At 54.3% G+C, this 26538-nt stretch overlaps 1 protein-coding gene across 1 annotated transcript in view; it reads right to left on the bottom strand.

Annotated features, from left to right (window-relative positions):
* The window catches only part of LOC140393517 (membrane cofactor protein-like), a 307321-nt gene that overhangs the window by 240012 nt on the left and 40771 nt on the right, over positions 1-26538 (bottom strand). Inside the window, exon 2 of the mRNA XM_072479828.1 lies at positions 23516-23707. Coding sequence (XP_072335929.1) covers positions 23516-23707 — 192 coding nt within the window. The remainder of the gene's footprint in view (positions 1-23515; positions 23708-26538) is intronic.

Raw genomic sequence — 26538 nt, 5'->3', positions numbered from 1 at the left:
TCGTCCTCTTGTGCGTAAAGGAGGAGGGGGATGGTCTGGTGGGGTCAATATTGGCGGCGCGGACTTCCGGGTGCGGCGATGACCAGCTGAGTCGCACGTTTCGGCAGCTCCCTGTGAAACGGACTTTTGGGCTCTTGATAGGAGCCCCAACGGCAATTTTGACGGCTAAAAACACTGTGCGGTAAACCAGAAGGGAATCCCCCCTGGATACGGATGGAAAAAGGAGGAGAGAGTGGCCAGATTGCAGTGGATCCTTTAGAACAGCGGCAAGGAAGGCAAGCAAAAACCAAGATGGCGTCGGAAGGTGGCAGTTTAACATGGGGCCCTGAACAACAAGAGTTCTTGAAATGCTGTGTGGAAGAGATCAAAAAGGAAATGAAGAAAGAGCTGTTGGCCCCGATACTACAGGCGATCGAAGGGCTAAAGGAGGAACAAAAGACCCAGGAGCGGGAGCTTCGGGTCGTGAAGGCAAAGGCAGCCGAGAATGAGGACGATATACAGGGCCTGGTGGTGAAGACGGAGACGCAGGAGGCACATCAGAAACGATGTGTGGAAAGGTTGGAGGCACTGGAAAACAACGCAAGGAGGAACAACCTGAGGATTCTTGGTCTTCCTGAAGGTGTGGAGGGAGCGGACGTCGGGGCATATGTGAGCACGATGCTGCACTCGTTAATGGGAGCGGAGGCCCCGGCGGGTCCGTTGGAGGTGGAGGGAGCATACCGAGTGATGGCGCGAGGACCGAGAGCAGGAGAAATTCCCAGAGCCATAGTGGTGAGATTCCTCCGTTTTAAGGATAGAGAAATGGTCCTTAGATGGGCGAAGAAAACTCGGAGCAGTAAATGGGAGAACGCGGTGATCCGCATTTATCAAGACTGGAGTGCGGAGGTGGCGAGAAGGAGGGCGAGCTTTAATCGGGCCAAGGCGGTGCTTCATAAAAAGAAGATAAAATTTGGAATGCTGCAACCGGCAAGACTGTGGGTCACATATCGAGGGAGGCACCACTACTTTGAGACGGCGGATGAAGCGTGGACTTTTATTGTGGAAGAAAAACTGGAATGAGCGGGTTATTAAAAAGAACGTTCGAACAAAGTGGTGGGGCGAATGTGGGGGGCAAAGAGGGGTTTTATGTACTAATCCTGCGATGTGGTAACTTTTCTCTCTCCCACAGGTGGTGATGGGGGGAGGAGGGGAGGTGGAGGAGATGGGGCGTTGGCCATTGGGGGCGGGGCCAAGGGAGAAGCACGGGCTTGGTTCCCGCGCTATGATAATCATGGCGGGAATAGAGAAGCAGGAAGGAGGGGGCGTCGCACGGTGCGAGCCGAGGTCACGGGGGGAAGCCGAGGTCAGCCAGAGTTTGCTGACTTCTGGGAGCAACATGGGGGGAGTAATTACGCTAGCGGGGGATCTAGCGGGGGGGGTGGAAGGGGGGAATTACTGGGTTGCTGCTGCTGGGGAGAGGGGGGAGCTGGTATGGGAGAGGATGGGCGGGGGGGCACCGCCTGGGGGAGATACAGCTGCGTGGGAACCAGGTGAGGAGCTGGAAAAAGGTGATGGCTAATCGACAAGGGGGGGGGGGGGTAGGAAGCTCCCCAACTCGGCTGATCACGTGGAACGTGAGAGGGCTGAACGGGCCGATAAAGAGGGCACGGGTACTCGCACACCTTAAGAAACTTAAGGCAGATGTGGTTATGTTACAGGAAACGCACCTGAAACTGATAGACCAGGTTAGGCTACGCAAAGGATGGGTGGGGCAGGTGTTCCATTCGGGGCTAGATGCGAAAAACAGGGGGGTGGCTATATTAGTGGGGAAGCGGGTAATGTTCGAGGCAAAGACTATAGTGGCGGATAACGGGGGCAGATACGTGATGGTGAGTGGCAAACTACAGGGGGAGACGGTGGTTTTGGTAAACGTATATGCCCCGAACTGGGATGATGCCAATTTTATGAGGCGGATGCTAGGACGCATTCCGGACCTAGAGATGGGAAAGCTGATAATGGGGGGAGATTTTAATACGGTGTTGGAACCAGGGCTGGATAGGTCGAAGTCCAGGACTGGAAGGAGGCCGGCAGCAGCCAAGGTACTTAAAGATTTTATGGAGCAGATGGGAGGTGTAGACCCGTGGAGATTTAGCAGACCTAGGAGTAAGGAGTTCTCGTTTTTCTCCTATGTCCATAAAGTCTACTCGCGAATAGACTTTTTTGTGCTGGGAAGGGCATTGATCCCGAAGGTGAGGGGAACGGAGTATACGGCGACAGCCATTTCGGATCACGCTCCACACTGGGTGGACTTGGAGATAGGGGAGGAAACAGGAGGGCGCCCACCCTGGAGAATGGACATGGGACTAATGGCAGATGAGGGGGTGTGTCTAAGGGTGAGGGGGTGCATTGAAAAGTACTTGGAACTCAATGATAATGGGCAGGTCCAGGTGGGAGTGGTCTGGGAGGCGTTGAAGGCGGTGGTTAGAGGGGAGCTGATATCAATAAGGGCACATAAAGGGAAGCAGGAGAGTAAGGAACGGGAGCGGTTGCTGCAAGAACTTTTGAGGGTGGACAGACAATATGCGGAAGCACCGGAGGAGGGACTGTACAGGGAAAGGCAAAGGCTACATGTAGAATTTCACTTGCTGACTACAGGCACTGCAGAGGCACAATGGAGGAAGGCACAGGGTGTACAGTACGAATATGGGGAGAAGGCGAGCAGGTTGCTGGCACACCAATTGAGGAAAAGGGGAGCAGCGAGGGAAATAGGGGGAGTGAGGGATGAGGAAGGAGAGATGGAGCGGGGAGCGGAGAGAGTGAATGGAGTGTTCATGACATTTTATAAAAAATTATATGAAGCTCAACCCCCGGATGGGAGGGAGAGAATGATGGGCTTCTTGGATCGGCTGGAATTTCCCAAGGTGGAAGAGCAGGAAAGGGTGGGACTGGGAGCACAGATCGAGGTAGAAGAAGTGGTGAAAGGAATTAGGAGCATGCAGGCGGGAAAGGCCCCGGGACCGGATGGATTCCCAGTCGAATTCTATAGAAAATATGTGGACTTGCTCGCCCCGGTACTGACGAGGACCTTTAATGAGGCAAAGGAAAGGGGACAACTGCCCCCGACTATGTCTGAAGCAATGATATCGCTTCTCTTAAAGAAGGAAAAGGACCCGCTACAATGCGGGTCCTATAGACCTATTTCCCTCCTAAATGTAGATGCCAAGGTCCTGGCCAAGGTAATGGCAATGAGAATAGAGGAATGTGTCCCGGGGGTGGTCCACGAGGACTAAACTGGGTTTGTGAAGGGGAGACAGCTGAACACGAATATACGGAGGTTGTTAGGGGTAATGATGATGGCCCCACCAGAGGGAGAAACGGAGATAGTAGTGGCGATGGATGCCGAGAAAGCATTTGATAGAGTGGAGTGGGATTATTTGTGGGAGGTGTTGAGGAGATTTGGTTTTGGAGAGGGGTATGTTAGATGGGTGCAGCTGTTGTATAGGGCCCCAGTGGCGAGCGTGGTCACGAATGGACGGGGATCTGCATATTTTCGGCTCCATAGAGGGACAAGGCAGGGATGCCCTCTGTCCCCATTATTGTTTGCACTGGCGATTGAGCCCCTGGCGATAGCGTTGAGGGGTTCCAAGAAGTGGAGGGGAGTACTTAGGGGAGGAGAAGAGCACCGGGTATCTTTGTATGCGGACGATTTGCTACTATACGTGGCGGACCCGGCGGAGGGGATGCCAGAAATAATGCGGATACTTGGGGAGTTTGGGGATTTTTCAGGGTATAAATTGAACATGGGGAAAAGTGAGTTGTTTGTGGTGCATCCAGGGGAGCAGAGTAGAGAAATAGAGGACCTACCGTTGAGGAAGGTAACAAGGGACTTTCGTTACCTGGGGATCCAGATAGCTAAGAATTGGGGCACATTGCATAGGTTAAATTTAACGCGGTTGGTGGAACAGATGGAGGAGGATTTCAAGAGATGGGATATGGTATCCCTGTCAATGGCAGGGAGGGTGCAGGCGGTTAAGATGGTGGTCCTCCCGAGATTCCTCTTTGTGTTTCAGTGCCTCCCGGTGGTGATCACGAAGGCTTTTTTTAAAAGGATTGAAAAGAGCATCATGGGTTTTGTGTGGGCCGGGAAGACCCCGAGAGTGAGGAAGGGATTCTTACAGCGTAGCAGGGATAGGGGGGGGCTGGCACTACCGAGCCTAAGTGAGTATTATTGGGCCGCTAATATTTCAATGGTGAGTAAGTGGATGGGAGAGGAGGAGGGAGCGGCGTGGAAGAGATTAGAGAGGGCGTCCTGTAGGGGGACTAGCCTACAGGCTATGGTGACAGCCCCATTGCCGTTCTCACCGAGGAACTACACCACAAGCCCGGTGGTGGTGGCTACACTGAAGATTTGGGGACAGTGGAGACGGCATAGGGGAAAGACTGGAGCCTTGGGGGGGTACCCGATAAGAAACAACCATAGGTTTGCCCCGGGGGGAATGGATGGGGGATATGGAATGTGGCAAAGAGCAGGAATAACGCAACTGAAAGATCTGTTTGTGGATGGGAAGTTCGCAAGTCTCGGAGCGCTGACCGAGAAATATGGGTTGCCCCAAGGGAATGCATCCAGGTATATGCAACTGAGGGCTTTTGCGAGGCAACAGGTGAGGGAATTCCCGCAGCTCCCGACACAAGAGGTGCAGGACAGAGTGATCTCAAAGACATGGGTGGGGGATGGTAAGGTGTCAGATATATATAGGGAAATGAGGGACGAAGGGGAGACTATGGTAGATGAACTAAAAGGGAAATGGGAAGAAGAGCTGGGGGAGGAGATCGAGGAGGGGCTGTGAGCAGATGCCCTAAGCAGGGTAAACTCGTCGTCCTCGTGTGCCAAGCTAAGCCTGATTCAGTTTAAGGTATTACACAGGGCACATATGACTGGAGCACGGCTCAGTAAATTTTTTGGGGTGGAGGATAGGTGTGCGAGGTGCTCGAGAAGCCCAGCGAATCATACCCATATGTTTTGGTCATGCCCGGCACTACAGGGGTTTTGGATGGGGGTGACAAAGGTGCTTTCAAAAGTAGTAGGAGTCCGGGTCGAACCAAGCTGGGGGTTGGCTATATTTGGGGTTGCACAAGAGCCGGGAGTGCAGGAGGCGAGAGAGGCCGATGTTTTGGCCTTTGCGTCCCTAGTAGCCCGGCGCAGGATATTGCTAATGTGGAAAGAAGCCAAGCCCCCGGGGGTGGAGACCTGGATAAATGACATGGCGGGGTTTATAAAGCTAGAGCGGATTAAGTTCGTCCTAAGGGGGTCGGCTCAAGGGTTCACCAGGCGGTGGCAACCGTTCGTCGAATACCTCGCAGAAAGATAGACGGAATGGGAAAAAGAAGGCAGCAGCAGCAGCCCAGGATCGGCGGGGGGGGCGGGGGGGGGAGGAACCAGAAGGACTCTCAGGGTTGTTAATATATACTGTATAGTATGTATAGGTCGTTGCTACAGATAATTATATATTGGACAGTTAAATTATATTTTTGGAGAGTGTTATTTGTGACAAGGCAGTTGCCAATTAGGGCTAGTTTTCATTTTTGTTATTTATTATTTATTCATTTTTTGTTTATAAAATAGGTCATTGTTATTTGTGTTGTTATAATATTGTGTAAAGGATGCACAATGTACTGTGTTGGTTGACCAAAAATTTTCAATAAAATATTTAATAAAAAAAAAATATTGGCGGCGCGGTGGGAGGCGCATTGGTGGGGGGTGGAACCTGACGGTGCCAGGTCCCTGAGTGAGACAGTATCTTGGCGGCCGTCGGGGAACTCGACGAAGGCATATTGAGGGTTGGCGTGGAGCAGGTAAACCCTGTCCACCAAGGGGTCCGCCTTGTGGAGTCGGACGTGTCTACGGAGAAGGACCGGACTAGCAGCGAGCCAAGTCGGGGGCGACACCCCGGATGTGGACTTCCTGGGGAAGGTAAAAACACGTTCATGGGCTGTGTTATTAGTGGCGGTGCACAATAGTGACCGGATGGAGTGCAGAGCGTCAGGGAGGACCTCCTGCAGCGAGAGGCTGGGAGGTTCCTGGACCATAGAGCCAGCTGGACGGCCCTCCAAACCGTCCCATTCTCCCGTTCTACTTGCCCGTTTCCCCGGGGGTTGTAGCTGGTCGTTCTGCTGGAGGCTATACCCCTGCTGAGCAGGAACTGCCGCAGCTCATCGCTCATGAATGAGGATCTGTGGGTGTAGGCGGGGGAACCGAACAGAGCGAAGATGGTGCTGAGGGCCTTGATGACGGTGGCAGACGTCATATCGGGGAGTGGGATGGCGAAGGGGAATCTGGAGTACTCATCGACCAGACTGAGAATGTACGTGTTACGGTCGGTGGAAGGGAGGGGCCCTTTGAACTCCACGCTGAGGCGTTCAAAGGGGTGGGAAGCCTTCACCAGGCGCGCACGGTCCGGCCGGTAGAAGTGCGGCTTGCACTCTGTACAGACCTGGCAGTCCCTGGTGACTGTCCTTACTTCCTCGACGGAGAAGGGCAGATTGCGAGCTTTGACCAGATGGTACAATCGAGTGACCCCTGGGTGACAAAGGCTGTGGTGTAGGACCCGGAGTTGGTCCACTTGTGCGCTGGCACATGTACCTTGGGAGAGGGTGTCTGGGGGGCTCGTTGAGTTTACCGGAGCGATACAAGATCTCGTAATTATAGGTGGAAAGCTCGATTCTCCACCGCAGGTTTTGTCATTTTTGATCTTGCCCCGCTGTGTGTTATCGAACATGAAGGCTACCGACCATTGGTCCATAAGGAGAGTGAATCTCTTACCGGCCAGGTAATGCCTCCAATGCCGCACAGCTTCAACGATAGCTTGGGCCTCCTTTTCGACGGATGAGTGTTGAATTTCCAAGGCATGAAGGGTGCGGGAAAAGAATGCCACGGGTCTGCCTGCCTGGTTGAGAGTGGCGGCAAGGGCGACATCCGAAGCGTCACTTTCTACTTGGAAAGGCAGTGACTCGTCCACTGCGCACATCCCGGCCTTGGCGATGTCTGCTCTGATGCGGGCAAAAGCACGTTGTGCCTCGGCCGCAAGGGGGAATTGGGTGGACTGAATGAGTGGGCTGGCCTTGTCCGCATAGGTTGGGACCCACTGAGCGCAGTAGGAAAAGAACCCCAGGCAGCATTTGAGGGCAGTGGGGAAGGGGAAGTTCCATGAGGGGCAGCATGCGGTCGGGGTCGGGCCCGAAAAGTCCGTTTTGGACTATATCGCCGAGAATGGCTAACCGGGTCGTGCTGAACACACACTTCTCTTTGTTGTAGGTCAGGTTGAGAAGAGTGGCAGTGCGGAGGAATTTATCGAGGTTGGCATTGTGGTCCTGCTGGTCATGGCCGCAGATGGTGACATTATCTAAGTACGGAAAGGTGGCCCGCAAACCGTACTGGTCGACCATTCGGTCCATCTCTCTTTGGAAGACCGAGACCCCATTTGTGACACCGAAAGGGACCCTAAGGAAGTGGTAGAGGCGACCGTCCGCCTCGAAGGCAGTGTATGGCCGGTCCGACTTCCAGATGGGGAGTTGGTGGTAGGCGGATTTCAGGTCAATTGTTGAGAAGACGCGATACTACGCAATCTGATTGACCATATCAGATATGTGTGAATCCAGGCCCAGGATCTTCCATAACACCCATCTTATAAACTCTTCATCATCCCAGTTTGGTGCGTAGACATTCACGAACACCACCGGTGTCCCCTCCAGCATCCCGCTGGCCATGATATACCTGCCCCCCATATCCGCAACTATTTTCCCGCCTCAAATGAATCCGTTTATTAATCAAGATCACAACCCCCTTAGTCTTAGAGTCCAACCCCAAGTGAAATACCTGCCCGACCCACCCCTTCTTCAATCTGGTCTGATCTGTTACCCTCAGGTGTGTCTCCTGTAGCACTGCCACGCCCACCTTCAATTCCCTCAAATGCGTGAACATGCAAGCCCTCTTAACCGGCCCATTCAGCCCTCTAACATTCCATGTGATCACCCTGACCGGGAGGTATCTTGCCCTCCGCCCCTGCCGATCAACCATCACCCTTCTTAGGCCAGCCTCCAGCTCACGCCCCGCGCTCCCGCAGGCCCACTCTTCGGCACTTTCCGTCCTCGACCTCGCATTTGCTTCCCAGCATCTGTCTCCCCTGTCTCCCCCCCCACCCCCCAATTAACAGCACAACAATTCCAACCCCCTTTAGCAAACTTATCATCTGCTCACCCCCCACTGCCCTTCCGTGAGCTAGCCCGCCCAACTAGCCTGGTAGCTCCCCCGCATGGCGCCAAACATCCTTCCTGCTATTGATCCCCCCCTCCCCCACTTCGGATATACATATTCAAAAAACACAGCACCAACCGAACACACAGAAAAGACAAAGAAGATCCATCCACCCTTCCCCCACCAGCACCAGGTTAACTTACAAAACTGAGCAACAGCCCAAGAATCAATATAAAATACATTTCACATGCAGTTCAAAACGAGAATAACTTTAACAAAATCTATACAGCATTACCTGTCCCAAGGGTTCAGTGGCCTCAGTCACCTGCCAACCCTTTACTTTTAATAAAGTCCATTGCCTCGTCCGGTGACTCAAAATAGAGTTCCTGATCTTCAAAAGTGACCCATAAACGAGCTGGATATAGCAGCCCAAACTTCACATTCTTCTCAAAAAGGGCCGATTTTACTCGGTTGAATCACGCTCTTCTTTTGGTCAGATCCGCACCCAGGTCCTGGTAGATGCGCAGCATGCTGTTCTCCCACTTGCAGCTCCGTGTCTGCTTGGCCCACCGCAAAATCTGTTCCTTATCCAGGAACTGCCGCATTCGCACTACCATCGGCCTCGGCGGCTTGTTCACACGCGGTCTTCTCACAAGCGTTCTGTGCGCTCTATCCACTTCCCAAGGGTCGAGCAAACCCCATCACCCATTAACTTCTCAAGCAAATTTGCCACATAGGTCCTTGCATCCTTTCCCTCGTGGCCGTCAGGGAAGCCAACGATCCTCAAGTTCTGTCGGCGGGATCTGTTCTCCATGTCCTCCACCTTGTCCTGCAGCATTTTCTGCTGATCCCTCATCAGCCCCACCTGTAACTCCAGCTCAGTTAGGTGTTCCTCGTGCTCGACCACCTTCTCCTCAACCTTCTGGATCGCTCGACCTTGGGCTTCCAGCCCCTGCTCCACCTGGTCGATAGATGCCTTGATTGGGTCTAGACCTTCCTCCTTTTGCTTGCCGAAACCCTCCTGAATAAATTTAGCCAGCTGCTCCGTTGACCACTGGGCCGCTGAGCCAGTACCCTGCACCTCCACCAAGTATTTTTGTGCTGTGGGTTTTACACGTGCCTTCTCTGCTCGATTTTTCCTTCTTCTACGACCACTTCTGGTCCAACTCTTCATATACTGGTGTGGGATTCCTCCTCACTGTTCCATCCACTCCCTATTTTTCAAATAAAATTCGAAAACATTTGGGGAGAAAGGTCCAAAAGGTCCGTCACGAGTGGGAGCTACCAAGTGTGCGACCTCCTACTCCATGGCCGCCACCGGAAGTCCCGTGTTCTCTCTATCTGTAATGGCAGTTTTCAACGATCAACATTATTTTGCTTTAGACTCTCAAATGCAATATAAGTTTTCCAGGCTGTTTTCTTGCACTTTGAAATTTCTGCCTGTATGCCTCAAGAACCAACTCATATGCATTTAGGATAGCTTTCTTTACTACAGCATAATCTACAGACACCTCTTCCAATAAAGATGGACACACCTCACTAGCTCTACCAACCAGGCTCCTTGTAAAAGTATTGTCCAAATTTCTTCTGGCCATTTAATCTGCATAGCTACGTTTTCAAAAGAAATAAAGAATGCTTCCACATCCTTTTCCTCAAATTTTGGAAGAGTTTGTATAAATTTAAACATTTCCCCACTAGGTTCTTGTTCTAGTATTATGTTTCTCCACAACCTGCTCTGGTGTCTCTTTTTAAATTGCCAGCATTTTAATTTTAAATTTCCTCTCTTTTCCCTTTCTTCCCTTGCTAGTCTTTCCATTTTCACGTCAAGTTTCCTCATTTCAATTTCCTTTTGAAAATCACTCTCTCTTTCAATTTATTTTTCCATTTCCTACGTTTCAAGCTTCTTCTTTTCTATTTCTCTTTGTAATTGAATCTTTGTCAATTCAATTGCTTCATTTTTCAGAGTACTTGGTCTATCTGAGAACACATGCAATTTTAAATACTTAACTATGCTTTCAATAATGTCAACTGACCTTACTGCTGCAGTTAATTCTAATTCCAGTTTACCTGCCAATTCAGTTAACTGATTCTTGGTTAATTTCTGTAAACCAGTCAGAGTTAAATCCTCCACCTTTAGGAAAGTCTGAGCGACTTCTACTTCCCCTGTGGATTCTAACCTGTACATTATACCACACTAACTCCAATTCCTCTGTCCAGCAACTCAGAAGCCCATTTACTCTTTTTTTTAAGGATTCATAGATCTCATCTTTGAACAATTAATCCCAGTCCAAGTTTTATTATTTTGCATCCAGTAACTTGCTTTCCACGTTTCAAAACATCCCAACAAATTTTTACTAATCAGCATCCAATAACCCTCTCTCTCTGTTTTGAAAACCTGCTAGAGGCCCCACTTTTGGGAAGATTATAGAATGAAACACTGGCTCAGAAGATCATGGGCGAAATTCTCCGTTATCGGCACGAAGTCCGCCGATCGGCGCATAAAACGGCGCAAATCTGACTTGCGTCACGCCGGAAAAATGGTTGCAAAGTCTCAGGCCCGAAATGGGCTAGCAGCGACGTGACGGGATCCGCGCTTGCGCACGTGGTTCACGCCGTGCAGCGTCATACACGCCGCACGGCGTGACGGCTCATAAGGACGCGCTGCTCCCCCCCACCCGACCGGAACACCCGACCGGAACACCCGACTGGATGGCTGGCCGCCGCTCAGCCCCGAGGTTCCAGTCACGGGATGTGGAGGCGCTCCTGGACGCAGTGGAGCAGAGGAGGGAGGCCCTGTATCCCGGGCACGGCCGCAGAGTTGCCCCACGCCACAGCCGGCGTCTGTGGAGGGAGGTGGCAGAGGCCGTCACCGCTGCGGCCCTGACACCGCGGACAGGCACCCAGTGCCACAAGAAGGTGAACGACCTCGTCAGAGCAGGCAGGGTGAGCCTCCCCCCCCCCGCCCGATATCCATATACCCCCTCCCCCATATCCCCGCTCCCCATAACCCCCTTCCCCATATCCCCCCTCCCACATATCCCCCTTCCACATATCCCCCCTCCCCCATTTCCCCCCTCCCCATATCCCCCCTCCCCCATATCCCCCCTCCCCATATCCCCCTCCCCCATATCCCCCCTCCCCCTTTTCCCCATATCCCCCCTCCCCCATATCCCCCCCATCCCCATATCCCCCATTTCCCCAAGTGAATCCAGCCCTAACCTTAACCTCTGCAATACACGCGCAACCGATGGCATGCATTCATATACCTGCCTAACACTGTTGCCTTTTACCCCTGCCACCACCCCCACCCCCCCCCCCCCCGCCACAGGAGAAACGCGCACACAACACCAGGGAGCATGTGAGGACTGGAGGAGGCCCCGCTGATGAGAGGCCACTGACCGAACACGAGGAAAGGGCCCTGGAACTGGCTGGCGGACCTGAGGACCGGGAGGTTGCTGATGCAGAGGTCGGGGGCGTACTAGCAAGTGAGCCACCGACAGCCCGTCCCCATATCCCCCCTCCCCTATATCCCCCTCCCCCATACCACCTGATCACTGCCTGTGTGTCCAACCATGCATGCTTCATTGTGTATCGCAGGAGCAAACGTCGAGACACCCATCCCCGCAGATGCAGACCTCCCGCAGGATGCCCCTCGGAGGCCACGGGAGACGGAGAGACCCGGACCCTCCGGCATGCGGCGCCCGCAGGATGCCCCTCGGAGGCCACGGGAGACGGAGAGACCCGGACCCTCCGGCATGCGGCGCCCGCAGGATGCCCCTCGGAGGCCACGGGAGACGGAGAGACCCGGACCCTCCGGCATGCGACGCCCGCAGGATGCCCCTCGCACATCACGGGAGACGGAGAGACCCGGACCCTCCGGCATGCGACGCCCGCAGGATGCCCCTCGCACACAACGAGAGACGGAGAGACCCGGACCCTCCGGCATGCGACGCCCGCAGGATGCCCCTCGCACACCACGGGATTCGGAGAGACCTGGAGCAACAGGGAGACGACGCCCCCATCACGTGCGGGTGCAACGACGCAGGTGTGTGCCACCCAGCGACGAGAGGGGCAGCCACAGGCCCCCGTCACAGCCAAGCCTGGACACCACTACCCAGGACACCACTGCCCAGGTCACCACTACCTAGGACACCACTACCCAGGACACCACTACCCAGGACACCACTACCCAGGACACTCCTACCAGGGACAGCACTACCCGGGACAGCACTACCCAGGAAGACGAAATACCGGACAGTGACTCAGAGTGGATGGGTGGAGACGAACCCCCACCCCAAAGTGCCATGTACTCAGAGTGGGACGAAGAGCACGACACAACGCCGCTGCTGTCACCAACACCCTCCACCATCGCAGGAACACTCACCTCGGTTGGGCACTTTAGTGATGAGGCGTCTGCTACACTCACTGGTGCGCACAACACAGCCGTCCCGGTACAGCAGGTGGAGGTAGGAGCAGCAGAGGGGCCGAGCGGTCGGAGGGCAGCCCAGCCCAAGCGAACATCTGCCGCCCAGATGGATCCCGGGTTCCTGGAGTTACCACACTCACACATAGATCCGATGCAACCACCGACCCAGAGACGAGCGAAGAGGGTGACGGCTGGCTTGCGGCGGCTGCAGTCGCAGGTGGAGGAGTCCACCCGCGTCCAGGAGTTGGGAGTGGTGCCGGTCATGCGTGCCACCCAGGCCGACACCGCATGGGTGGCGTCCACGGTGGAAGAAATGGGTGCGATGGTGTCAGACATGGGGAACGGTTTGCGAGGCCTGGGGCTTTCCGTGCAGGCGACGTCTGTGGCCCAGGACATGGCTGCCCTCTCACAGGAGGCCATGAGCCAGTGCCAGCGCCAGATGGCAGAGGCGCTCAACGCCATGGCCCAGTCTCAGTAGACCATAGCCCAGTCTCAGCAGGCCATAGCCCAGTCTCTGCAGGCCATAGCCCAGTCTCTGCAGGCCATAGCCCAGTCTTTGCAGGCCATGGCCCAGTCTCAGCAGGCCATGGCCCAGTCTCAGCAGGCCATCGCTGAGGGCATTGGCGCCAGTGGCCATGTGCGAGCCGGCGTCGCACTGTCACAGACAGGGTTTGCCAACCCCCTGGGCTCCATGGCTGCAAACCTGCAGACCCCTGTCAATACCAGCACGGGCCTCCAGGACTGGCAGCGCCAGATGTCGGGGGGGCGTCGGATGGCCAGTCCGTTCGCATCCCCCACCCATGTAGAGGTCTGGGGGCCATCGGGCACCCCGAGGGAGGAGCAGGTGGTGTGGTCCGTCCCGGATCCCCCTGTAGGGGAGGTCCCGGAACACCGCGACACCTCGGACTCCCCCCCCTTCCGTCCCAGGTGCATCGGGTGGGCAACGGGCAGGACAGGCTGGCAGCTCGCCATCCCAGTCGCCCGGGCCGCAGCCTGGCCCATCTAGGCCAGGACGCCCCAGGAAACGGCCGCCAAAGGGATCCTGTGTCAGAGGGCAGGAATCACAGGAGTCCACCTCCAGTTCTGCTGTACCGTCTGGGGAACCACGTAAACGTAGTCAAAGGGCCCGTAAGGCCAAACAATTAGACACTGAGTAAGTTGGCACGGGTGCAGGGCACAGATGAGTTTTAGGGGCTAGGGCACGTGCATGAACTCCTTTGGTTATTAAAGTCAATGTTACACCTACAGAAGCTGCCTTTGTGCTCTGTCCAAAGTGTGCGGGGGTGTCATGTACGTTGAGCGCAAGTGTGTGTGTGAGGGGTGGTCTTACCACAGCCCAAGGTGAGTCTGCCCCCTTCCCCCTGGGCCGCCATCAACATCCCCCCGGGCAGAGGACGGGACCGTGCGCTGCAGTGTCACAGCCGCATGCAGGGATGGTCCGGGTGGATGGTGGTACTGTGGCCATGGGTCAGACATAGTCCAACGATGTGGAGCCAGGAGCTCATCGCAGGGCGGGTTGTCATCAACCTCCATGGCCTGCAGTAGACACGCGTCCACCCGCAACTGTGTGAGCCCGGCCATTGTGCCGCAGGTGGATCGGCAATGGGGGGGGTGGTGTGCATGCGGGTGGGGTGGGAGGGGTTGGGGAGGGGGGTGAGGGTGCTGGGTGGGTGGATGGGTGGGGGGTGTGGGTGATCAGCTGTTGTCATGGTGTGCGGTCTGTGGCCATACTACCCGATTCCCACGCCAATCTAGTCAGTGAAGCGGGCGGCTATCAGTCTGTCCCGTGCCCGCTGGGCCAGCCGGTAACGGTGGACAGCCACCCGCCTGTGTCTAGCCCGTCTGCCCTGACCATTGCCCCCATCCCCCTCATCTGGGGAGGACTGCGCCTCTTCCTGCTGCTCCTCCACTCCGCCCTCCTCTCCCTGCGGCACATCGCCCCTCTATTGGGCTATGTTGTGCAAGACGCAGCACACCACAATGATGCAGCCGACCCTATCTGACCGATACTGGAGGGCGCCCCCAGAGAGGTCCAGGCACCTGAAGCGCATCTTCAGCACGCCAAAGCACCTCTCTATCACTCCCCTTGTCGCTACATGGGCATCATTGTAGCGGTTCTCCGCCTCATTGCGTGGCCTCCGTGTAGGCGTCATCAGCCACGATCGCAATGGGTAGCCCCTGTCGCCCAGCAACCAGCCCCTCAGCCGGGGATGGCGTCCCTCGTACATGCCGGGGATGGATGACCGCGACAACACGTATGAGTCGTGTACACTGCCTGGGTAACGGGTGCAGACATGCAGGATCATCATGCGGTGGTCGCAGACCACCTGTATGTTCATCGAATAGGTCCCCTTCCTATTGGTGAACACGGCCCTGTTATCTGCAGGTGGCCGCACGGCGACGTGCATCCCATCAATCGTGCCCTGGACCATGGGGAACCCGGCCATGGCAGAGAAGCCCACGGCCCGGGCATCATGGCTTGCCCGGTCCACAGGGAAGCGGATGTAGCGGTGCGCCATGCCATATACGGCATCTGTCACTGCCCGGATGCACGGATATGCCGGACAGGTCCCCACTCGGTGCCTGGAATGACCCCGTTGCATAAAAGTTCAGGGCCACCGTAACCTTGACGGACACGGGGAGAGGTTGTCCCCCGCCAGTGCCACGCGGTGACAGGTGTGCCAGCAGGTGGCAGATGTGTGCCACGGTTTCCCGCCTCATCCGGAGTCTCCTCCTGCATTCCCGGTCTGTGAGGTCCTGGTATGACTGCCGGGGCCGGTACACACGCGGCGCCCTCGGGTGCCTCCGTTGCCGTGGGGCCGCGACGTCCTCCTCCCCCTCCTCGTCCTGTCAGTAAGGTGTCCCTCCAGCCGCCTGCCCCTCTGCGGCAGCCTGCGCCGCCTCTCTGGCACGCTCCTCCTCCTCCTCCTCATCCAGGGCAACATAGACATTAGCGGCTGCCACGGCGGCCAACATCGCTGGATGATCGGAAAACATGACGGCCTGGTGGGGGGTTGGGAACTACGACATGTCATCATTGCCCATATCCCCTCCTTCCCCCCAACCAGGTGGCATGGACCGCATGGGTCCAACTGTTGGAGGTTTGCACCTGGCCAGGTGGACCAACTCACTTGCCCCCCCATTCCCCTCCCCTGCACGGCCCCCGCCCCCCCCATCCTCCTCCCCGGCATGGACCCCTCATCCCCCTCCACGGCACGGACCCCCCATCCCCCTCCCCGGCACGGACCCCCCCATCCCCCTCCCCGGCACGGACCCCCCATCCCCCTCCCCGGCACGGACCCCCCCCCATCCTCCTCCCTGGACGGACCCCCCATTCCCCTCCCCGGCACGGACCCCCCATTCCCCTCCCCGGCATGGACCCCCCATCGCCCTCCCCGGCACTGACCCCCATCCCCCTCCCCGGCACGGACCCCCCCATTCCCCTCCCCGGCACGGACCCCCCATTCCCCTCCCCGGCACGGACCCCCCATCCTCCTCCCCGGCACGGACCCCCATCCCCCTCCCCGGCACGGACACCCCTCCCGGCACTCCCCCGGAGCCCAGCCCACTCTAACCACCCCCACCCCCCATCCTCCTCCTGGCACGGACCCCCCCCCATCCTCCTCCCCGGCACGGACCCCCCCCCCATCCTCCTCCCCGGCACGGACCCCCCATCCCCCTCCACGGCACGGACCCCCCATCCCCCTCCCCGGCACGGACCCCCCATCCTCCTCCCCGGCACGGTCCCCCCATCCCCCTCCCCGGCACGGACACCCCTCCCGGCACTCCCCCGGAGCCCAGCCCACTCTAACCAACCCCCCCCCCCATCCTCCTCCCGGCACGGACCCCCCCCATCCTCCTCCCCGGCACAGACCCCCCCCCCCCCATTCCCCTCCCCGGCACGGAACCCCCATTCCCCTCCCCGGCACGGACCCCCCATCCTCCTCCCCGGCATGGACCCCCCACCCCCCTCCCCGGCACGGACACCCCTCCCGGCACTCCCCCGGAGCCCAGCCCACTCTAACCACCCCCCCCCCATCCTCCTCCCGGCACGGACCCCCCCCATCCTCCTCCCCGGCACGGACAACCCCCCCCCCCCATCCTCCTCCCCGGCACGGACCCCCCATCCCCCTCCGCGGCACGGACCCCCCATCCCCCTCCCCGGCACGGACCCCCCATCCTCCTCCCCGGCACGGTCCCCCCATCCCCCTCCCCGGCACGGACACCCCTCCCGGCACTCCCCCGGAGCCCAGCCCACTCTAACCAACCCCCCCCCCCCATCCTCCTCCCGGCACGGACCCCCCCCCCATCCTCCTCCCCGGCACGGACCCCCCCCCCATCCTCCTCCCCGGCACGGACCCCCCATCCCCCTCCCCGGCACGGAACCCCCATCCCCCTCCCCGGCACGGACCCCCCATCCTCCTCCCCGGCACGGACCCCCCATCCCCCTCCCGGCACTCCCCCGGAGCCCAGCCCACCTGGAGCACAGGTTCACACCGATGAAAAGGAGGTTTGATTTACGTCGACGTGACCGGTCATCACGTCGACGGGACTTCGGCCCATCCGGAAGGGAGAATATCGGCAGGCCCAAAATCGGCTGCCTTGCGCACACCCGTGCCATTCTCCGACGTCTGCGCGCCATTAACGCCCCGCCGACTTTACTCCCTTCGGAGACTTCGGCAACCGGCGGGGGCGGTATTCACGGCGGCCAACGGCCATTCTCCGACCCGCTGGGGGATCAGAGAATGACGCCCGATAACCTTTACTTTTTAAAAAAATAAATTATGGAGTGATAGGACTGCTCATTAGATTTTCACACATTGTGCAGCCTCCTGTGCCTGCCTGGGTCCCACGTCCTGTCCATACTTCCCCTCCCCCGTATCCTCTTCACCGGGCGTGGTCTGGCATTATCCTCTTCCTCCAGCCGTCGCCTCTCTGCCGCCCGATCACACTCCTCGTCGCTGCATGCGTGTCATTGTCGCAGGTCTCTGGGTCAATCTGTGGCTTCCAGATCGCAGAGGATAACCCGTCGCCCAGGAGCCAACCCATCTTGGCCCCTGGTTCTGCAGAGTGACACCACTGTATGGGTGGCCCCATTCCACCACCCCGCATCCCAACCCCCATCCTCTACCCCACAATCCCAGTCCCCAACCTCCACCCCACATCCTTGCAACCCACCCTCCACCGTACAACCCCCCCAAACCAGCTGCCACCTAGCGGCAGAGCATCACACAACACAGCCAAGAGAAACGGGCACAGTAGCTCCTACAGGGGGTGCCGGATGAGAGCCGTGAATCGTACCGCTGGCAAAGGTAGTGCCAATTGATAGTACCCCGGTCAAGAGGGATGGGCGGCAGTGCCAGAGACCCACATGGTGTCAGGCACCGATGGGGGTATGGGGCAGATGGTGGAGACATGCGGGAGCAGGGTCCACAGTGCCAACCTCGGCCACCATGTAGCCCGTTGAACCTAGTTGCCAAAGGGGTACGCACCTTGCTGATATGCATGCAGACATTGGATATTGGAATTCAACGAGCAATGATGGCCTTCAAATGAGTCACCACAGCTCTGGGGGATGCACTGCAGCTGTACGAGCTGGAGGAGGACGACGCCGCAGCAGCAAAGCCTGCCCGAGAGGAACAGGAGGCCGCCAGTGAGGATGGAGACCAGGAGGAGGTGCAAAGGTGGCGCCGCTTGAGGTCTCATGCGTACAGAAAGCGCCTGTCATTTGAGGACCTGCCGGACCGGGCATGTCCTTGAAGAATCCGGCTGAGGAGGGGAACAGTGCAACATATCTCCCAGATCATGGCATGCCTGGCATTACAAAGGAATGGGTGAGGACACTCAGTGCCGGTGGCCGTAAAGGTGACAGTCGCCCTTGAAGTTTAACGCCACGGGCTCCTTCCCGACACTGATTGTACAAAAACGATGCCGCAACCAGGGGCATGATTAAGCGGTGCTTCAGCATCCTGAAGATGCAGTTCCGGCTGCTGCTCCTGTGTCCCAGGTGGCGTGATGCTGCCCTGTTCTGTCTGCTGCCCATCAGATGCACCAGTGATAGGGGGGAGGAGTCTAAGGTGCTGTGCTGTTGTGGCACCTCCCCTATGGGAGCCATGAGCACGGGCTCCATCAGCTCCTTTTCCTTCGGGAGGGGGGGGGAGGGGGGCAGGGGACACAGAAAATATACAGTGTTGGACAGTCAGATGCATGCAGCACAGGAGTAGCTGATGGCCTTCATGGCCAGGGCACTCGGCCATGGCAGCTGGTATGGGTGCTGGGAAGGGGTGCAGGGTGGGGATTCAGTCACCGTCAGATGGTGTGCGTGGGGAAGGAGGAGTTGCGGGTGTGGGGACGGGCATTAGTCCCAGGGGCACAATGCTGCCTACTCATTTTGCCATCCTGAGGAGGTTGTGCGGTTTCTTGCAGCACTACCAGCCGGTCCTAGCGGTGTTGCCCACAGTGTTCATGACCTCTCCCACCTGAACCTAAGTCCAATGCACAACAGTGGCTGGCAACTGCCTCCCCACCCCGGGGTACAGGGTAGCCCGCCTCTCCTTCACTGTGTCTAGCAGGATTTCCTGTTCTGCATCAGTGAATTATGGTGCCCCTCGTCTTGCTACCATGTTGCTCATAGAATTTACAGTGCAGAAGCACGCCATTCGGCCCTTCGAGCATGTACCGACCCTTGGAAAGAGTATCCTACTTAAGCCCATGCCTCCACACTATCCCCGTTATTCAGTAATCCCCCACCTTTTGGACACTGAGAGGCAATTTAGCACGGCCAATCCACCTAACCTGCACATCTTTGGACTGTGGGAGGAAACCGAAGCACCCGGAGGAAACCCACACAGTCACTGGAAGAAAATTAAACTCCACACAGACAGTCACCCGAGGCTGGAATTGAACCCGGGTCCCCGGAGCTGTGAGGCAGCAGTTGTAAGCACTGTGCCACCGTTCCATCCTTGGCTGGGAGGAGTGTGTGTGGAGAGTGGAGTGCTTATGTGCGGCCACAGCTTGTCATCTTCTTGAGTGGCAATCCCGAATCCAGCGAGTCAGATAGCGTTTTTCATTGGAATCGGTCGTATTTCACATGGCGCCAGTGCGAGCCCCTGAATGATCGGGGAATTGATCCAGAACCGGTGGAAATGATGGTGTCGTAGAACGGTACTGATTCAGTCCCAGGGTCAGCACTTAGTTTCTAAGAATTTCACCGAGTAAGTATGAAACGCTTGCATTATTTCAAATTGTAAAGTTCAAATAGGGAGTTGACTGGAGATGGCTTTTCAGTTATAAACATTTTTTTGGGTGTGGAAGAGATTACTCGGGATGGAGATATTATACGAGAGATATTGTAGGCCTCGTCAAAAAGAAAAAGGAGGCATTTGTCAGGGCTAAAAGGCTGGGAACAGATGAAGCCTGCGTGGAATATAAGGAAAGTAGGAAGGAACTTAAGCAAGGAGTCAGGAGGGCTAGAAGGGGTCACGAAAAGTCATTGACAAATAGGGTTAAGGAAAATCCCAAGGCTTTTTACATGTACATAAAAAGCAAGAGGGTAGCCAGGGAAAGGGTTGGCCCACTGAAGGATAGGCAAGGGAATCTATGTGTGGAGCCAGAGGAAATGGGCGAGGTACTAAATGAATACTTTGCATCAGTATTCACCAAAGAGAAGAAATTGGTAGATGTTGCGTCTGGAGAAGGGTGTGTAGATAGCCTGGGTCACATTGAGATCCAAAAAGACGAGGTGTTGGGTGTCTTAAAAAATATTAAGGTAGATAAGTCCCCAGGGCCTGATGGGATCTACCCCAGAATACTGAAGGAGGCTGGAGAGGAAATTGCTGAGGCCTTGACAGAAATCTTTGGATCCTCACTGTCTTCAGGGGATGTCCCGGAGGACTGGAGAATAGCCAATGTTGTTCCTCTGTTTAAGAAGGGTAGCAAGGATAATCCAGGGAACTACAGGCCGGTGAGCCTTACTTCAGTGGTAGGGAAATTACTGGAGAGAATTCTTCGAGACAGGATCTACTCCCATTTGGAAGCAAATGGATGTATTAGTGAGAGGCAGCATGGTTTTGTGAAGGGGAGGTCGTGTCTCACTAACTTGATAGAGTTTTTCGAGGAGGTCACTGAGATGATTGATGCAGGTAGGGCAGTGGATGTTGTCTATATGGACTTCAGTAAGGCCTTTGACAAGGTCCCTCATGGTAGACTAGTACAAAAGGTGAAGTCACACGGGATCAGGGGGGAGCTGGCAAGGTGGATACAGAACTGGCTAGGTCATAGAAGGCAGAGAGTAGCAATGGAAGGATGCTTTTCTAATTGGAGGGCTGTGACCAGTGGTGTTCCACAGGGATCAGTGCTGGGACCTTTGCTCTTTGTAGTATATATAAATGATTTGGAGGAAAATGTAACTGGTCTGTTTCGTAAGTTTGCAGGTGACACAAAGGTTGGTGGAATTGCGGATAGCGATGAGGACTGTCAGAGGATACAGCAGGATTTAGATTGTTTGGAGACTTGGGCTGAGAGATGGCAGATGGAGTTTAATCCGGACAAATGTGAGGTAATGCATTTTGGAAGGTCTAATGCAGGTAGGGAATATACAGTGAATGGTAGAACCCTCAAGAGTATTGAAAGTCAAAGAGATCTAGGAGTACAGGTCCACGGGTCATTGAAAGGGGCAACACAGGTGGAGAAGGTAGTCAAGAAGGCATACGGCATGCTTGCCTACATTGGGCGGGTCATTGAGTATAAGAATTGGCAAGTCATGTTGCAGCTGTATAGAACCTTAGTTAGGCCACACTTGGAGTATAGTGTTCAATTCTGGTCGCCACACTACCAGAAGGACGTGGAGGCTTTAGAGAGGGTGCAGAAGAGATTTACCAGCATGTTGCCTGGTATGGAGGGCATTAGCTATGAGGAGCGGTTGAATAAACTCGGTTTGTTCTCACTGGAACGAAGGAGGTTGAGGGGAGACCTGATAGAGGTATACAAAATTATGAGGGGCATAGACAGAGTGGATAGTCAGAGGCTTTTCCCCAGGGTAGAGGGGTCAATTACTAGGGGGCATAGGTTTAAGGTGAGAGGGGCAAGGTTTAGAGTAGATGTACGAGGCAAGTTTTTTACGCAGAGGGTAGTGGGTGCTTGGAACTCGCTACCGGAGGAGGTGATGGAAGCAGGGACGATCGTGACATTTAAGGGGCATCTTGACAAATACATGAATAGGATGGGAATAGAGGAATACGGACCCAGGAAGTGTCGAAGATTGTAGTTTAGTCGGGCAGCATGGTCGGCACGGGCTTGGAGGGCCGAAGGGCCTGTTCCTGTGCTATACATTTCTTTGTTCTTGGTTTACAAAGGGAGACTAAAACAAAACTTTTGGGTACAACGGAGAAGCTGTAGTTATATTTATTTTAAGGGGTGAGGGAGGTAGAGATAACACAAGCCATAGCTCAATGTTTAAATTTGCCAGAGACACAGCCTGAATAATTGGAATTAGCTAGAATTCAATTGCCAATGAAGCAATTAGAAATGCAGGATAAAGATAAACAGAAAGTAATAGAACTGAAGAATGTGGCAGTGGCAGAGGAAATGGAAAAGTGGAAGCTTGCAGTAGAGATGGAATGATTAGCAAAGGAAAAAAAAGGATAAGGCAAAAAAGAGAGAATTTGAACTTTGGAAACCGGAACTGCAAAGAGAACAGCAACAGAAAATGTTGGAGTTAAAGGCAGATCATCGGGAAGGTCTAAAGGAAGGAGAAACACTTCCTAGTCAAAAGCTTAGTAGGGATATATTTAAATATATTCAAACATTGCTAAGATTTTATGAGAAAGATGCGGAAACCTTCTTCATCTAATTTGAGAAAGTGACTAAACAATTGAATTGGCCAAAGATCATGTGTGTCGTGTTGGTTCAAACAATGTTGGTAGGTAGGGCTAGTGAGGTGTTTACATCATCAGAAGAGGTATCTAGGAATTATGATGAGGTGAGAAAAAACATATTAAGTGCATACGGACTAATGCCAGAAGCCTACAGGCAAAAGTTTAGAAATCTAAGAAAGAAGCAGATCAGGCATATATGGAACTCGAAAGAATGAAACAAAATACTTTTGATAGGTGGATAAAAGCATTGAAAATAGACCAAACAGCAAAAACAGGATTTGCATCCACTCTCTGTGTTTCATTATAGGGGGTGGTGGGCATTAACTACAGATGCATTTTCTCCTCTAATTAGATATAGAATCAAAACAGATTTAAATACAAACTGCAACAGTAGTTCTAGAGTTAGGAAGCTGTTGTTTGTTGATAATATGTAACTGTTTATTCAAATGTTTATAGAAATGTGCAAAGATTGGCTTCAGTTATATCCTGCACCAACTGGCTTTCTGGAATATGGTTTAAGGATAATTTGGTCAAATTTTGGAACATTCCATTGCAAATAGCAGTTGATGCTAGATCAATTGTCGCATTTAAAACAGAGACTGATAGATTTTTTCTAACCAAAGATATTCAGCGATATGGTCCAAAAGTGGATATATGAATTTCGATCACATATCAGCCATGATCTCACTGAATATGGAACAGACTTGAAGAGTTAAATGGCTTTCTCTCCACTTCTGATTACAATGTGATGATCGTACTGGAAGACCATGTGTAAACTGGATAAGCTAATAATCATGCCTGAGCTGTCATGAAAACTGCAGATAGGTCACTTGCAAAACTCCCTATTCAAAGAAGCATGCATGAATAATCATTTAGGTGAAATACTAGACACTTGCTCACAATCATTGAACAATGTTCCAACCAAGTAATTTCCTCGGAGAAAGAGCAAGACAGAAGGAGACAAAAATTATTCCAAAGTCATACCTTCACAAGTGATCCTTAACCGTGTCCAAACCGAACCAGTACCACAGGTAGAATATCTTCTACTTCCGGCTGCGAATCTGTAACCTGGATAACAGCTGTAAGTAACCCTGGTCCCCACAGGAAATGACTGCAAACCAGTAAATTCATCAGTTGGTGAACCATTTCGCAAAGGTGGAGGTGGGCCACAGTTACCTTCATAAAACAAAAGAAATTCCATAATTTTAACATTCAACGACAGTTTCTTCAAGTTACAGTTAAAAATCAATTGGTGCATTAAATTCATTCCTAAAAGGTATCTTCAATAATCTGAGACATCGTTCTGTTCACCGACACCTTGGTTATTTTTACATCTTTTACTATTACACAGTTTTCTAACCAATTCAAATCTGGTCCATTTTAGTTTGGGCCTTTCATAATATGAGCAGGATACCCTACTCTATATAAAGAGACAAAAACTGTGATTCATAATGTTGCGAGGGGAGGGGCGGGGTGGGGGCACTTTTTTATTTTATGTTATTTATTTATGTCTAGGTGGTGTGCAGGTTGCAAGGGAGATTCCAGGTGCTGGGGTTCCCAAACGTCTGCTGCCTTTGTTCTTCTAGATGGCAACGGGCATAGGTTTGGAAGGTGCTACTGAAGAAGCCTTGGTGAGTTGCTGCAGTGCATCTTGTATTTGGTACACACTGCTGCCACTGTGCATCCATGATAGGAGCAGCCTTTGTTCTTCTACATGGCAATGGTCATAGGTTTGGAAGGTGCTGTTGGAACGTGCTGTTGAAGAAGCCTTGGTGAGTTGCTGCAGTACATCTTGTATTTGGTACACACTGCTGCCACTGTGCGTCATTGATGGGGGAGTGTTTGCGGATGGGGTGCAAATCAAGTGGGCTGCATTATCCTGGATGGTGCCAAGCTTATTCAGTGTTGTTTGAGCTGCACACATTCAAGTGAGGATTCTTTTGCAGCCAGTCCGGATGAAATGATCAGTCGAACACCTCGTTACTTTAACATATGTTTATTTCTTGGCCGGGGCTAAGACCACTGTATCTCTTGAGAGTTACAATAGCAAGCCAAAGCCAATACATCTAACAGCAGTTCTTATACAGTTTCTGGCTCATTTCTGAGGGCAGCTCCCTCGCATTCCATCGGTGCCTTTTAGCTAATTTATGATTATTTTCAAGCCTAGCGCAACCCTTCCCAAGGCCGTCTGCAATTTGTCTGGTACTAAAACAACCTTGTTATCAGAAGCCTGTCTTGACATTTCTCAGCTTGCTATCAGAAGCCTGTGAAAGCCTGTCTTGACATTTCTTCACACAAAGCTTTACCTAACATTTTGTTTTTCCCATAAAGTTCCAATCCATCTTGAGCCAAACTCTCCCAAGTAAGTGGAGAGTATTCCATCACATGAATATTTCGAGGAGGTGACTTGGTGTGTAGATGAGAGCAGTGCAGTTTATGTAGAGTGAGATCTTCCGGCTGTTCACGTCAGCGGGATCTTCTGGTTCTGCCGATGGCACAACCCGCCCTGGGTTTCCCGACAGCATGGGGTGAATTCAATGGGAAATTCCATTGACAGCGGCGGGTCCAGAAGGTCCCGACACCTGCAAACACGCTGTGGGGAGGCCAGAGAATCTCGCCCCTAGTCTACGCCAAAACCAAAAAGAGAACAGACCAGGAAATCTCATAACAAATAAATAACCAACAAACCCGCGCCCCTCCCTCCCTGCTGTTACCCTCAATCCACTCTGCCTCCTTTTTTAACCCCAAAGTCCCCTCCCTCCCCCTGCTGACTTAACTATCCTGGAAGAAATTGATAAACGGTTTCCATCTCTGGTCAAACTCTCTCAAGGAAAACTTGATTTTTTTCCCCGCGAGATCACTCACCCACTGTAGCGCACAAAGACTCCGTGAGACGAATAGAGTGAAGTCGATGAGGCTTTATTAAGCGTGTCTGTTCCCCCGCAGCTCGATAGTAGAATGGCCTGCGGGGGAGGACTCCGGCTTCTTATACTCCGCCTTCAGGGCGGAGCTAGAGGTCAACGGCCAACCAGGACCCGGGATCTGTCAGCCAATGACATTAGGGCTTCCAGTCCCACATGACCCCCAATACATACTACCACATTCACCCCTTGTCAAAAATGAACCCGGCGGGGTGATGCTTCGTATGGTGGTAAGGGTTTACAGGGCAGGTCCTGGGAGGAAAAAAAAACATTCACATGGCAATACAGTATTGTACAATTTTGTCCTGTTTCAACTATTTACAGAGGGTATAGGGAGAAAAGCAAAATGTTCTTGTGAAAAGTCCATATTTTGATTTAGATCGACGCCACGAGTCGGTCGGGCGGTCTGGTCGTCCGTGTCGATCGCCTCGGCCCCGGTGGTGGTGGTGGTGCTTGTACCGGTGTTGTCGTCTCCGGGAGCCTTACGGTTTCAGTTTGGGCTTTATTCTTGGTCGGGCCTGAGGGGAGGGGAACCGATCCTCCTGGGAAGGGGGCGGTCGCGGGGTGCGGCGGTGGCAGGAAGGGGGGGGGTTGGGTGAATGGTGTCGGGGGGGTGTGTGTGTTGCCGGCGGGTGCCAGATCCCGCAGGGAGACCGTGTCCTGTCGGCAGTCGGGGTACTCCACGTAAGCGTACTGCGGGTTCGCGTGGAGGAGGTGAACCCTTTCGACCAACGGGTCCGCCTTATGTGCCCGCACGTGCTTTCGGAGCAAGATGGGTCCTGGGGCCGCCAGCCAGGTCGGCAGCGACGTTCCAGAGGAGGACCTCCTAGGGAAGACAAGGAGACGCTCATGAGGCATTTGATTAGTGCTCGTACATAATAACGACCGGATGGAGTGGAGAGCGTCCGGGAGGACCTCCTGCCACCGTGAAACTGGGAGGTCCCTGGACCGTAGGGCCAGTAGGACGGTCTTCCAGACCGTGATGTTCTCCCTCTCTACTTGCCCGTTCCCCCGGGGGTTGTAGCTGGTCGTCCTGCTTGAGGCTATGCCCTTACTGAGCAGGAACTGGCGCAACTCGTCACTCAT

The sequence above is a fragment of the Scyliorhinus torazame genome, chromosome 17, assembly GCF_047496885.1.
Source record: "Scyliorhinus torazame isolate Kashiwa2021f chromosome 17, sScyTor2.1, whole genome shotgun sequence".
Lineage (NCBI taxonomy): Eukaryota > Metazoa > Chordata > Chondrichthyes > Carcharhiniformes > Scyliorhinidae > Scyliorhinus > Scyliorhinus torazame.
The sequence above is the reverse complement of the archived record's forward strand: the minus strand, read 5'-3'. Positions and strand labels throughout refer to the sequence as shown.